This window comes from Glycine max, chromosome 7 (assembly GCF_000004515.6).
Source record: "Glycine max cultivar Williams 82 chromosome 7, Glycine_max_v4.0, whole genome shotgun sequence".
Taxonomy (NCBI): Eukaryota; Viridiplantae; Streptophyta; class Magnoliopsida; order Fabales; family Fabaceae; genus Glycine; species Glycine max.
The window spans coordinates 13,873,926-13,887,890 of NC_038243.2; the positions used below are offsets into that span (position 1 = coordinate 13,873,926).

At 28.5% G+C, this 13,965-nt stretch overlaps 1 protein-coding gene across 3 annotated transcripts; it reads right to left on the reverse strand.

Moving 5' to 3' along the window:
* Positions 1-2,757: 2,757 nt before the first annotated feature.
* On the reverse strand, positions 2,758-9,223 carry LOC100306603 (UMP/CMP kinase family protein). 3 transcript variants are annotated; one of them, NM_001250458.2, is made up of 10 exons: positions 9,053-9,213; positions 7,796-7,844; positions 7,443-7,494; positions 6,746-6,863; positions 5,561-5,717; positions 5,383-5,463; positions 5,193-5,300; positions 5,036-5,107; positions 3,576-3,620; positions 2,758-2,923 (listed from the first exon to the last, which is right to left on the reverse strand). In NM_001250458.2, exons 2-9 carry the CDS (start codon positions 7,820-7,822, stop codon positions 3,612-3,614), a joined length of 624 nt encoding a protein of 207 aa, NP_001237387.2. In that variant the 5' UTR covers positions 7,823-7,844; positions 9,053-9,213; the 3' UTR covers positions 2,758-2,923; positions 3,576-3,611. The 3 variants fall into 3 exon arrangements, with proteins under 3 accessions (NP_001237387.2, XP_014632802.1, XP_040872760.1); XM_014777316.3 differs by lacking the exons at positions 2,758-2,923; positions 3,576-3,620 and having other exon boundaries at positions 4,790-5,107; positions 9,053-9,223; XM_041016826.1 differs by lacking the exons at positions 2,758-2,923; positions 3,576-3,620; positions 9,053-9,213 and adding an exon at positions 8,570-8,589 and having other exon boundaries at positions 4,790-5,107.
* Positions 9,224-13,965: the final 4,742 nt, after the last annotated feature.

Below are 13,965 nucleotides of genomic sequence, written 5' to 3' on the forward strand. Positions count from 1 at the left end.
AACTTCTCATGTTCATTAAAATTGTATAGGTTCATATATATTTACATTCATTTATATGTATAAGCAAATAGTCAAAATGTCTCCCAAATTCAAAAAATTGGAAAAATATCTCATATCGCACTTTTTAGAGCATGTTGACCATTGATCCAAAGAGTAAAAAAATTTATGAATATCTACCGCTTTTAACAAAGAGACAGAGAATTATGTGTGATGAAAAAAGAAAAGCATAACAATTTGCAAGAAAATGAAAGAAAAAAAGTCTCATGAAATCTTAAGGGTTTGGATGAAATTTTATAATTGTATCTTCTCATAAAAAATCTCATGAAATCCATTAAAATACATCACAAGAAAGAATCCATCGAAATTTGTATACTTTTAAATACCAATTTTATTTTTTTTTTTGTAAAAGAACTTAATTGAATTCCAATAGATTTTATTAAATTTCTTAAAAAATCCTAATAGTCTTGATTGAATATTATAAAAATTATTTCAATTATTTAAAAATGTTAATTGAATATAAAAAAAATTTAAAATTCTAATAGATCGGAAACCTGTGGCCTACAACCTAGCCCATTTTATATCGGGTCTTGTTATTTGCATCCTTCTTTTCCTTTTTGTGCACAAATGATCCCCAAATGATGTTATATTGTTGTTCTTTTCCTTCTCTTACTCTGTGATTGTTCGTGTTTCTTCATTCTTGTTGTTTAATGTGGCGATTGTTCTTTTTCTCTGGTGAGCACTAAGCATTTCAATAGAATTCTCAAAGTGTATCTGATGCATTCCAAAAATTACATTTCGGAATATTTTTTAAATGTTAAAAACTTTTCGGAATTTAATTTCTAGAATGCAATAGATATATTTTAGAAAATAAAATTTGAATTTTTTTTTGTTCAAAACTTTTCAAAATTTAGATTTCAAGATGCATTAGATACATTTTGGAAACTATTTTGGAAAATAGTGTTGTGTTGTGCTAATATGTTGTGGAAATTAATTTCGATTGCATTTTGAAAATTTGTTTCTGGAACATAGTAACACTTTCACAAATTTCATTCCAGAATTTAATTTTTTGAACAATTAACTTGCATGAGTTTTTGAAAATGGTGTTTTGTGCGTCAATATAAGTGGATTAAAGAAAAGACTACGTTATCAAGATGTCATGAGGTGGACATGCCAAATAAGTAACTTGGTAATTGTAATGATATTTTATTCCCAAATAAGTTTGTGCATTGTAGTGTTGCATTTAGCACTACAGAAGTAATTGAATGGTAAAATATTGTTGGGTATGTGATCAATGTAACGTTATTTGTTATTTGGTTTAAATATATTTCTAATTCCTATAACATATTTGTGATTTTAGTCGCTAGAAATTTTTTGTCATAGTTTTAATTCCTATAAAATTTTGTTTTACAGTCTTGGTTTCTGTCACTCTTTATTGATGGAGTGACAACCATTTATTAGAAAAAATGCCTCATGTTTATTAAATAATAGGGATTAAAATGAATATTTTCGAATAAGAGGGACCAGTTTAAAATTAGAGAAATACCATTCAAGATTAAAATTGTAAAACAAAATTTTATAGGAACTAAAATTATAAGAAAACAATTACAAAAGACTAAAGGTTTAAAATGAATATACTTAAGAACTAGAAATATTCTTGTGCCTTTTTATTTTATTTTTTAGGTGTTTCCTACTCATGGAGATATGTTCAAGTGCGAAAACTCACTTGCAAATGATTTTGTTGTTGTCTTGTGAGGTTAACGCAGACACGCAAGGTGTAACAGGAAGTTGTAATATTAGGTTGTGAAATGAGTTGAAAATATAGAATAAGATTACTGTAAGATAGATTTACACGATGATTAAATTATATTCCATCATATATATTAAATTATTAATTTTTAAAATAATTTCCTTAAAAGTCATATATAAATAATAATTTACAATTTAGTATATAGCCATTAAATCTTGAAGATACAATTTTTGCATTTTTATTTTTTCATAAATCAAATTTTTAGAACTACTTTAAATTTCTTCGTCAAAATGTTCAATTCAAATTTCTTTTGATTTTTTTGGGGTGAAGAAATGATGTTTGATTTCCGTTGAAGAGTCCGAAAACGACAAAAGAAGTCGCGTTTAAATTGAAAGTTCATAATGGTCTTATTAAATCAATGTAAAGTTTAAGTGGCTCACATTTTTTCCTATATTTTTAGTACCTCAATACCTCAAATGTAAGTCATTTTTTCCTCTAAATTTAATTTTTTAATCCCTAAAATAAAATTAAAATACTCTTTTGTGATGACAAATTACAAATCTAAAGTTATCACAAATTTTGAATCTCTTATTCCATATTTCTCATGAGATTTGCTTTTATTTGGTTTATGATGGAAGAGAAAGAAAAATACTTTTGTTGAGAGACTCCCATCTTTTATTTTCATCCTCTTTAATTTTATCTTCTAAACCAAACACATACTTTATCTTTTTAGATCTATAAAAAGTGTCCAGCCTTGCCACATGTTAGCTGGAAGTGTGTATGTTGGACAATTATTTTTATTTTCTTTCACCTCTTCAATTCTTTTTCGCTCTTTGATTTTCTTGAGAAACTGTGCAACAGCACAGCTTCAGACCTAGTTTTGAATATTATAAATCAGAATTTTAAAACCACTTTATAAACCTCTTTTTTCTCTTTAATTTCTTTGACTTAATCTCTGCAGGCGCAGACTATTTATGCCTCTTCTGGACTAAAGCTATAAATAAATAAATGGTAGAAAGAATCCCACACGAAAATCTTTATTGCAATATCAATGAATGAGTCAACAAGATATAACATTAGAATACAGAGGTAAAACCCTCAGGTATAAACTACGATTTTCTATACTATAATAACAAAATGTGACACAATAGAACAAGCCACCAATACTGATATGACCTGAAAAACAAGATGGGCAATAAATCAGCATCCTGCATCCACATTTGACAAAAATGGAAACACCTATTTATAAATTCTGTTCAACGTATAAAACGAATGAAATGAGTATATTGCTACTTTTCTTGTTACTGAGAGAAATCATCACCTAAACAAAACATGATTTAGTACGAATTTAGATTTTTAAAAGAAAAGATGCCAAGTAGCTTATAAAACAAACCTGATTCATCCAATGATATAGCCAAAATTACAGTCTACAACTTGGACGATTCAAGAAAGAATATTCTTTAATTTTCAGCACTAACCATACATGTAGAAAAGTATTATACAAAAGGTGGTTGATCGTGTTATCTTGTCCAGATAGAGTGCCTAGACATAGATCCGAAAAGCAAATCCAAAAAGAATAGATGCCTTACCACTTGGAAGGATATCTAACTTTAAAATTTTAAAATGATAAACCTATAGAAGAATTGAAATAAGATATTTGTCCCGTACTCTAAGAAAACTTCTAATGTTAGATTGCCCTACTCAGTAAACTTTATTGCTTCCACTAGTCAGAAATCCACAACAGGTTTCAAGACCAGATAGTACAGTAAAATGCATCATATGCAAATATAAATATATGGCACCTTCTACCATACGTTGCAACTTTTACCTCTAAATTTCCACCATGGAGTCAAGATGAACATGCTCAATCAGCCTGCAAATACCACAAATGAACATCAATTCCTAGAAAATTTGCAGTTCGAATGGCATGAGCATAGAATGTGATGTGATGAGCAAATATTTCATTCGTCACTGGAGAGAAGTTGATCATATATAATTTAAGGTCGCTCTTTATACTTCAAGGAATTTCTCACGTGTCTCACGAGCGAAAAAGCAGTCATTGCATTGATACAAAGACTACCGGTAATAGAATGTATATTTTTGTTCAAACTTCCGTTAAACTTGGGAGTTGAAACAGAAAGTTCCAAAAACTTCTTTCTTAACGAACACTTTGGTAGTTAGTCAATGTCCCCAAGCATCTAGCTGGTCACAAGTTTGCTAATCTCAATATTAACATATGCACAACTAGGCTTCATACTTTTTACAACAGTTGATTCAAAGGGAAGTAGTTTAATCAGAAAAGTGGACTGCACTTGAGGGTTAAGATTGTTTGAGGGTTAAAGCTTCATACAATTTTCTTAACATACAATGGCAAGGTTTTGTTTAATCAGAAAAGTAGATTGCACTTGAGGGTTAAGAATGTTCAAGGATTAAGCCTTCACACAATTTTCTTAACATACAAAGGAAGGTTTTGCCATTAAGAACGTTCCATATAATTTTATTTTTCTTTTGTGTTGTCTCAAAAGCGTAGGCTGAGAGCCAGCAAATGATTCACTATCAAAAGTTTAAAAGTTTTCATGAAAGGGCTGAAGTTTTAGTTTAATCAGAAAAGTAGATTGCGCTTGAGGGTTAAGAATGTTCAAGGGTTAAGGCTTCTTACAATTTTCTTAACATACAAAGGAAAATTTTGCCATTTAAGAACGTTCCATGTAATTTTATTTTTCTTGTGTGTTGTCTCAAAAGCGTAGGCTGAGAGCCAGCAATTGATTCACTATTAAAAGTTTAAAAGTTTTCATGAAAGGGCTAAAGCAAGTGGGGCTTACTGTATTCATATTTGCGTGTACTGGAGAGTTGAGGTATGCTGTTATCTCTATTTGAATGTTGTTTTAAATAAAATTTTGTTCTCTATGAACCTTAACATTCCTATCTATTCTTTCATTCCAGTTACCCATATCGTCATTTTTTCAAAATAAAAAATAATATATATATATATACCATCAGTAATAATATATGGTATACAAAACAAATAAATTTTGATAAAGAGAAGGACAAAAGTTCTTTACAGTGAATAAGAAAAAAAAATCATAATGTATACAAAGTTAAACTTCTTAAAATACCCATTCAATGCAGGAATTCATCACTAGTTAAATTATAGTATACAACATATTGTAATCCAATCATATACCTTACTAATTAACAAGGAAGGCAATGATTCCCAATTTTTGTCTTCGATACAAAATGGAACTTGTACATATAAAGTTTTGACATAAGGCGAACATAGTGATTTACCTTGTCATTCTTTGGACCAAAAATTGCTTTGACTGTCTCAAATACCTCTTCGATAGGTCTTGCAGCATCAATCTAAAAGAAATATTTGTGATGTCCTCAGTACCAAAGGAACTTTTATATTTGTAAAAAATATGGTAGAAACACAACTATCAATTACCTTGCGAACTTTTCCCTTTGCATCATAATAATTAATCACGGGAAGACTAGACTCCAAGAAAACCTTAAACCGCTTCCTTATTGTTTCAATATTGTCATCTTCTCTACCCTTTATTATAATTGAGAAAAAAGTCTCAAGTGATGACTAGCACAAGGAAATACAAATAATTAAAAAGAAAAACGAAACCAACCTGGTTCCTACTAAGAAGTCGCCTCTCCATCTCTTCCTCAGGGCAATCAAAAAATAAGACAAATGCTGGCTCTATTCCTGTCTGCAAAAGCCATAATACATTTTGGAAATTAAAGTTGGTACAATTATCTATACTGGAATAATTAGAATTTAACAAGCTTTATTGAAGTATCAATTACCACTTTCTCAAATGCTGCCCGGTTTTCCTCATTGCGGGGAAAACCATCAATAAGAAATTTGTCATTGCCACTTTCCTGCATTGCTTTTTGTAAGAGCTTAATTGTTACCTCAGAGGGAACAATTTTTCCTTCTTTAATCATATTCTGAATCATTGTACTGTCAAACAAAAGAAATAAATGTGTTAATACTAAATGATATGGACTATTTAAGCCCAACAATACAAGATGTTAGACTAACAATAGTGCTCACTGTTCAGCAGTCGAAGTTGGAAATGAATAAACAGTATAGGGAAATACATATAAAAAACGAATGCAACCAGAATTTGGTAAGCAATACGTAAGAATACACTATCTAATTAGATATTTCCCAGAACACGAAAATGAATAAAAATTGTAAGAGGAAACAAAGTCCTACTCAGAAAAACAAAAAATGCAAGAGAGTTCTAGACACAACCCACAACAGGAATAGGCCAATGTCAAGGAAATGAAACCTCTTGAAAACGCACCCCACAACAGGAATAAGATATTCCAGCTTGCTATTACTCTCAAATCTCTAGCCAGATGCATAAAAAAATGATGCAAACAAAACACATCCACCAATCCTTCAGACAGAAAAAAATCTTCAATGTAATTATTGAACTTGTGCCCCTCAAAAACCCAAAAAGGAGTGACAGTAGATGGTCTACCATCATATGTGTTGCAGGGTAATTGTCTCCACTAACCAAAAAAATTCTAATATGTCCAAAATTGTCATCATGACCCATGGTATAATTCACATAGCCTCCATAACTTCGATTTACTAGAAATACAAGAGATTAGTCCTATGAAATTTATGAAAAAATAAACCTAGTGTGGGAAAAAAACAATTTGGTCGTACATCGGAAATCATTTCCAATTTAGAATCCTAGTACCAACAAGAGTCGCAAAATATAATTTCACTGAAATATTTCATTAGTGTGCTATGCCTTTTCCCATGAGATTTATTCAGATAAGAGATTTTTTATAACAAACAATAGGTTTTTGCTGTACAAGTTTTTTGTAAAAAAATAAAATGAAAGTTCACTATTTATTGAACCACTAGTCAATTGATATTTTTAATCGAGACTGGAGAGACTGTAAATGGTCAGTGAAGAACAGGTTTATGAATCTTCTCTAACATATTAACATGAAGAATATAACATGTACCCATTTTCAGAACCAGATTTGATTTCTGCTCGCAGAAGATCACCAGCGCTGAGATGAGTATACCCAAAATTTTGGACAATATTTGCACATTGGGTACCCTTTCCACTTCCTGGGCCACCTATATCATTATCAGATCAACAACCAACTTAGAAGTCAGAAAAAATCTACTGTAAATTCCAATGAACACATTAGACATAAATGGATAAATAAATTCACACTTTAAAAGAAAAGAGAACGTAACAAAAAAAATGGTGTGTTATATGCTAAACAATGAAAACTAAGCCCTTAAATTAGTGATTGCAAGCAATTTACAAAAAGACAGAATCGGGATGAATGTCAAGCCATTAAAATTCCTAGTTTCATTTATCATGTTAAAAGGAATTCTAGGATGCAAGTATTGCAACTGTATGTTAATTCTTTCAAATTTTCCTTTTCCAAAGTTAAAGTTCAATAATAAAAAATTATAGTGTTGAATAGTAAAAATTGTGATGTACTTCCAAACTAATAAGTCAAATTTCTTGTCTAGAAGGTAAACCAGTTTTCTGCAAAGAACCTAAAAAACAATTAACTGCAGATTCAGGTTTAACAATGAAGAAAGAATTGAGGGTTTAAAAAACATGCAGATTTCAGGTTAGAGCGAAGATGACTTTGGAGTGTTGGAGATCCTTAACTTGAATGTAATCTATTAACTGCTTACCTAACACAAAAACAACTGAAGGATTTTTCTCTAGGAGACTTCCATTTGCATCCTACAATGAATGATTAAAGAAGTAAGTCAAAATATACACTGCATTAACAAATGATACCAACACAGCACAAGAAAAGGTTATAAAACAAAGTTTAAAGCTTATATTAGTTTTACAAAAAAAAAAAATCTTGCTGGACATGGTACCAACATTGCCCAATCCAAGAAAAGCATTTTCAATGTTCAAACCTTCAAATTCAGAATGAATGTAAAAGAATCATGAAAAATATTCACTTTAATCTGATTTAAAAAATGGCCAGTGAAAATGTTAGAAGTGAATCCACGTGTGAAATAACCATGAATACCTTGTTTGCAGCTTCAACAGTTCCCATTAGTAGCAACTAAAATGTGTTTCTGTAAAGAAAAAAATTCACAAATAAATACAATGATGAGTCAAAAAGTCATCTACATCAAAGAATCAAGCACCTATCATACATGTATATTCGTTCTGTCTCATTTATATTCCAGAACAAACATCATATTTAATAAGCTCAAGTTCCGTATATAGCAAAGAAGCCATTGCACTAATGCCATTAAATTATGGATATACTTCTGCTTAAAAAAAGAGCAATTTGATCTTATTATGCACTATAATATTCTAAATCCTCACTTGCTTTCATATTCAGCTCGCTCCATAGTCTCATTCACTATTTCAACAGATCAAGATCGACATGCAAAGTCTAAATCAGACATTTAATACTCGATTTCACCAAAAATTCAATTGATTTACAACTCTCATTCACTGTTCAAAAGATCAAGACAGACATGCAACACTCTCATTCAATTTTCCATCAAACCTTCCAATTTCATGCAAGCCATTGCCGTTAACCAAAACGGGAATCAAAACTTAGATCTATAGAAAAGAAGCCAAAACAATAGCCCAGATACTAACATTCACAATAGTTAAACTAAACACCAAGCATAGCCATTACATCATCAAGAAAATCAATAAAAAAAGGAACAAATATAAAAAACTAAGCAATGGAAAAATCACCACAAAACTAAGTAAGATCACGAATCGCCAAATCAATTAAAATTCAGCTGAATTTTCATTTTTCAGAAGCGGCAACAACACATACATGCAACACTCTCATTCAATTTTCCATAAAACCTTTCAATCAATTTCATGCATGGCATTGTCGTTAACCAGAACCGACGCCAAAACTTGGATCTATAAAAAAGAAGCCAAAACAAAAGCTCAGACACTAACATGCAAAATAATTAAACTAAACAACTAGCAGAACCATTGCATCATAAACAAAAAGTGAATAAAAAAACTGAGGAATGAAAAAAAAATCACAAAACTGGAAGTAAGATCACGAATCGCCGAATCAATTAAAATCCAGCTGAATTTTCATCTAACAGAACGGAATCGAACAATGCGTAAAGCGAATCGAGAAACGCGAGAAATGAAGAAGTGAGAAGAGGCGCGGATCGGAGATCGATCGGCGCGGTCAGATCTCGGCGAGATTCGAAGAGATCTCGAGAGAGAACGAGCGCAAAGTGAAACGAAGGAGAAAATCGAAACGGAAATTCAACGGAGATTAGGAGTTCGGTCATACCTTACGCGCGATGGAGAAGAGAATGAGAGAGAGAAAGGGAAAACGATGGGAGAATGAGTGTGGAGGGGAATTTTGATTGATATTTATAGAGTTGGAAGAAAGAAAGAGGAACGAATGAAGGTGTGCTTTTTATTTTTTGGGGGAAAGGAAAAATAGAGAAGTGAAGTTGATGAAGGAGAATGACACGAAGGTCGTTTTTAATAGTCGGTAGGGCCAAAATGGGAAAGTTGGGTGGTGTTTGCGTGATTGTAACGGCTACAATGCACGCTTTTATCGGGCATGAAAGAATTGGGGATCATGATTAATTTCCTGCAAAGGAGGCAGGTCCCAAGATTCTTGTATTATCAACCATTTATTTTTTTGTCTTAGTCCATTAGATACAAATTAATTTTGCTTACGAATTATTACTGAATGAAGGAAATTTTACACACTATCAGTCTCAAGCTATTAATACTGTGAGTTTAATTTGTGAGTCCTTAGCATAAGAAATTTTTTAATTAAAAAATATTAAATAAAACTTTTAAACTAAAATTCGTTAATTACGTTCATTTTTGTTAGAAAATATAATGATGATAAATTATATATTTAAGGTATTAAAATAACACTAATTTGTAATTCAATAAGATTAACCTAACCATAAAAGGATTAGAATACATATATAAAGTCTTAAATATTCAATTTTCACTGTCAACTATTAGTATTATACATAAAAAAAGACAGTACTTTACTAATTTTAATTTTTTAACATCTTTCTAATTTCAAAAACTACTACTGTGAGTTTATCCGTTCCTTTAATTTGTTGAAAATTCATACTACATTATTATTTACACATTCATACTACATTTTTATCTTTTTAATACACAGTGCAATCTTTTAATTGTTTAAATATTACACTGTGTATTTTTTTTTTTACAGAACTGTGTATTTTTATTATTAAAAAACACATTCTATTATATTAATGGAAAAATAGGCATTGCGTGTCTATTTATTCACATTTTTTATTTTTAGAATTATTAGATTTTATATGCAGTCAGTATAATTTCTTATTAGATAGTTTAGTGTTTATTTTTTAAACCCTTATTGTATAGTTTAGTTGGAAGATTAAAATATAATAGTAAGATAATTTGCAATAATATAAGTTGAGAAATAAAAGAGGCCAAAAAGCAATATTGAGATTAAAACAAGATATCGCATTTAAATTATCGTAGATTGTAGATTGCTTCTGTAAAAAGGTTATGGTAAGCGTTAAAAAAGGAAAAATATCAGTTAAAATTTTCCAAAAATAAATGTGTATCGGTATAATTTGTTTTCTTTTTAGATTTTTAGCTTTTAATAAGAGTAAAGGGAGAAGAGAAAGTTTTTATCTTTCTTTATTTTTCCCAGAATTACGCGAATAGAAAGCGTTGGCAATTGATTGTACATGCCCTGAATATTATAAAATGCGGATATTTATAAAATATTCTTTGATTTTGTTCGATGCTCAAGCTCTGTCATATGATCTAATGAAAATTGAGTTTCATTTTTAAGTTGTTTCTTATTATACAAGTCTGGTTGAATAACTTTAAAAGCAAAGCTTAGATTGAAAAGACGACAACCTTTAAGTAAATTTTACTTAAGTTTTCTAAAGTTGAAAAGGAATATTGTAGTGATAAAATGTAGTAACAACACAAACAGATACACTTAAGTATGCATTTTCTCGATTTCAAGTACTGTCTCACGTCAAGACATTTTATTTTTTCATTTATAAAAGAATAAATAATTATTTTTCCTCCTCTATATACAAGACAATGATAGAGTGGTCTCTAACATATAAAAATTTAAGATTGAGCGGTTTTATTTCGTATGAAGAGTTTTAAGTATGAAAGATACCAAAAATTGTATCTTTCTATTGGTTGAAACAACAATTAATAACATAATTTAAAAATTACCACAAAAGGGCAACAGACGTGCAATGGGTTCGTGCGAAGTATTTTGCACCATTAAGCTTTTCTGATTAAAATTTAGTCCTCTGTAACAAGTATGACATATTTATCTCACTTAAATTTTTTCCATTAACTTAAACGTATGTATTTACGTAATACCTATGAACTCAATTGTTATCGAAAAAAATATCACGTGTTATGTTGTTGATTCAGTTAGACTAATTTATTAATATATTGTTGATGGACTAATTTGTCTGTTTAAATTCTTAAGTTTTTTTGTTTAGTTCTAAACTTAACAATTTATATGATTATTTTAGTCCCTCAACTTAATCAAGTGATTGATATTTTTGTTCTTGAACTTAACTTTATATAATTATTTTGATTCTTGAATGTACTTGTAAATTATTATTAGTTTAGTCATTATCATATTTCCTTACTTTAATATCTCTCATATTTTTTAGATTTCTCTTCCATACTTTATTATTTATCTTGATTTTCACATCTACCATTTGCATGCAAAATTTGTATTCATTAAACTGAAATATCAATTTTAATAGAAAAATAACAATAAAACATCTTAAAACTTCTTTTTTTTTTTTAATAAACATTGTCTAGTTTCTTTAATAAGTTACATTTTATTCAATGAAAAAATTTCAAATAACTTATTATAACACTCTCAAGTAATCATTACATTTAAATTTATTTGATGTCTATATATTACTTGCGATAGTAGTACATGAAAACAACTTTGTTGTTTACATTTTCTTTTATGTTTGATCCTTTCATTTTATTTATCATTGTGTCTCAATTGACCGCATGGATCCTATATCACTCTTTTCACTTACACACGATTGCAAAAAGATCATACAACGACGATTCTAAACCACTTTCAAAGACGATTTTAAACCGTCTTTGAAGTCAACATCGTTGAAAGTTAAGACTTTAACTTTCGACGATGGTTCCATAAAAATCGTCTTAGAAAATTATATCTTTCTAAGACGGTTCTTAACTAAGAATCATATTAGAAAAATACTATTCTAAGACCGACTGTTAACTAAGATTCGTCTTAGACTTAGAAGAATATCATTCTAAGACGATTTTTCTAAGAATCGTCTTAGAAGGGTATTTCTAAGACATTTTTTAAATAATTGTCTTAAAATATTTTATTTTAAAAAAAATAAAAATAAAAAAATACTTTACAAAAATAGAAAAAAGGCAAGCAAACAAATTAAATCATAATTTATCTCAATTATAAATTACTAGTTTTAAAGAGTTCTTAGAAATTAAAATAACTTTAAATATAGGTAACACAAAACATCAAATCCAATTCATCATACTCATCATCATGCATGAGCTAGTATGATATAACATTTATACAGGGAAATAAACAAGAAACAATATTCAACATGTCATTTTGTCCATACCTTGGGAAAAATTTCATCCAAAGCCAACCTTGAATTCCAACTAGAGTATCATCTCAAGGTGATGTCCGCCTATGTTACAATATATATTAAACATTATATAATTCAGGTTCATTCATCCATGAAAATTCACAAAAAAAGTATATACACTGAATTAAAAAATTGTATTTGATCTATCATTATTAAAAAAAAATAGTAATATTATTCATCCTTGGGTGCAACATTGGAGTTAGATATATTGGAGAAAAATAAGAAGAAGAAAAAAAGGATTGGGAGAGAAAGTGGCTCGTGTGATGATTAATGTAATAAAAAATAGAAATAAGAAGACAAAAAAATATATATTTGATCTATTATACTATTAACAAAAAGAAAAGTAAATAGTGATATTTATTCGCATCGCACCATTTAGGGGTGGATTATTAGAATAAAATAGGTGAAAAATAAGAAAAAAATATCAGAAAAATAATTTATATAATAAGCAATATAATGAAAAAAACGGGGAAGTGTTATATATATATATATATATATATATATATATATATATATATATATATATATATATATAAGCGAGTATCACATCCTTATTTGATCATAGTAATTAAACGTTTTCGCTGTTTTATGTATGCATAAGTGTTACTAGTCTTTTTGGTGTGCATCAAGGTATGCTTAATCATCGCTAATTAATTTTGAGGTGTAGAAATCACCATTTGTTGTGCAATTCCTTTCGACAGAAATAAAATTGTGGTGTATAATTTCAATTTCATATGTGAAAGGGTCTCTATTAATATTTTTAATTTCATCGAGTCCCATGTACTAAAATATTTTTAATTTTAAATTTCAATTTTATTTTTTATTATTAATTTAATTTCATCAAGTCTCATGTACTAAAATAAGTTTCATATTTGAGAAATAATTTTATTCTAAAATAAGCGTCATGTTAGATAGTTTTTCAATATAATATTAATTATTTTTTCTATTAATATTTTAATAAGTATCATTTTAATTTTTCAATATAATATTAATGCTATTATTACCTTTAAATTTGTAAAATTTTCATTATTTTTACTTTATTTATTAGTTTTCTTGATCTATGTTAAATATTCTAGGATAACACTCATTTTAGGACAAAACAAGTATTCAATTTATTTTATTAGTAATAAATTATCCCAACCGTTTCAGATTATATATATATATATATATATATATATATATATATATATTTATAAGACGTTTTAGACAAATATTCTAAAATTATGTCGTTTTATAAAATTAATATTACATTAAATAATTTTTTTAAAACTACTCTTAATCAATATTTAGTGAGATTAATGTATAGAAAAAAATAAATGAATCATTAATTAAAGAGATAAAAAGTATATTAAAAAATTATATAATATTTTTTTTAAAATTTAACAAATTAATTATATTTTTTAATATTTATGTTAAAATCTTAAATGTCATATATAACGTGTAACATAAGGTGTACTTATTTTACATTTTTTTTGTTAATTTTAATGATTAAATTTTCAACTATACACAACTCACCGTGCAGTTTCTTTTTGAAACTGTA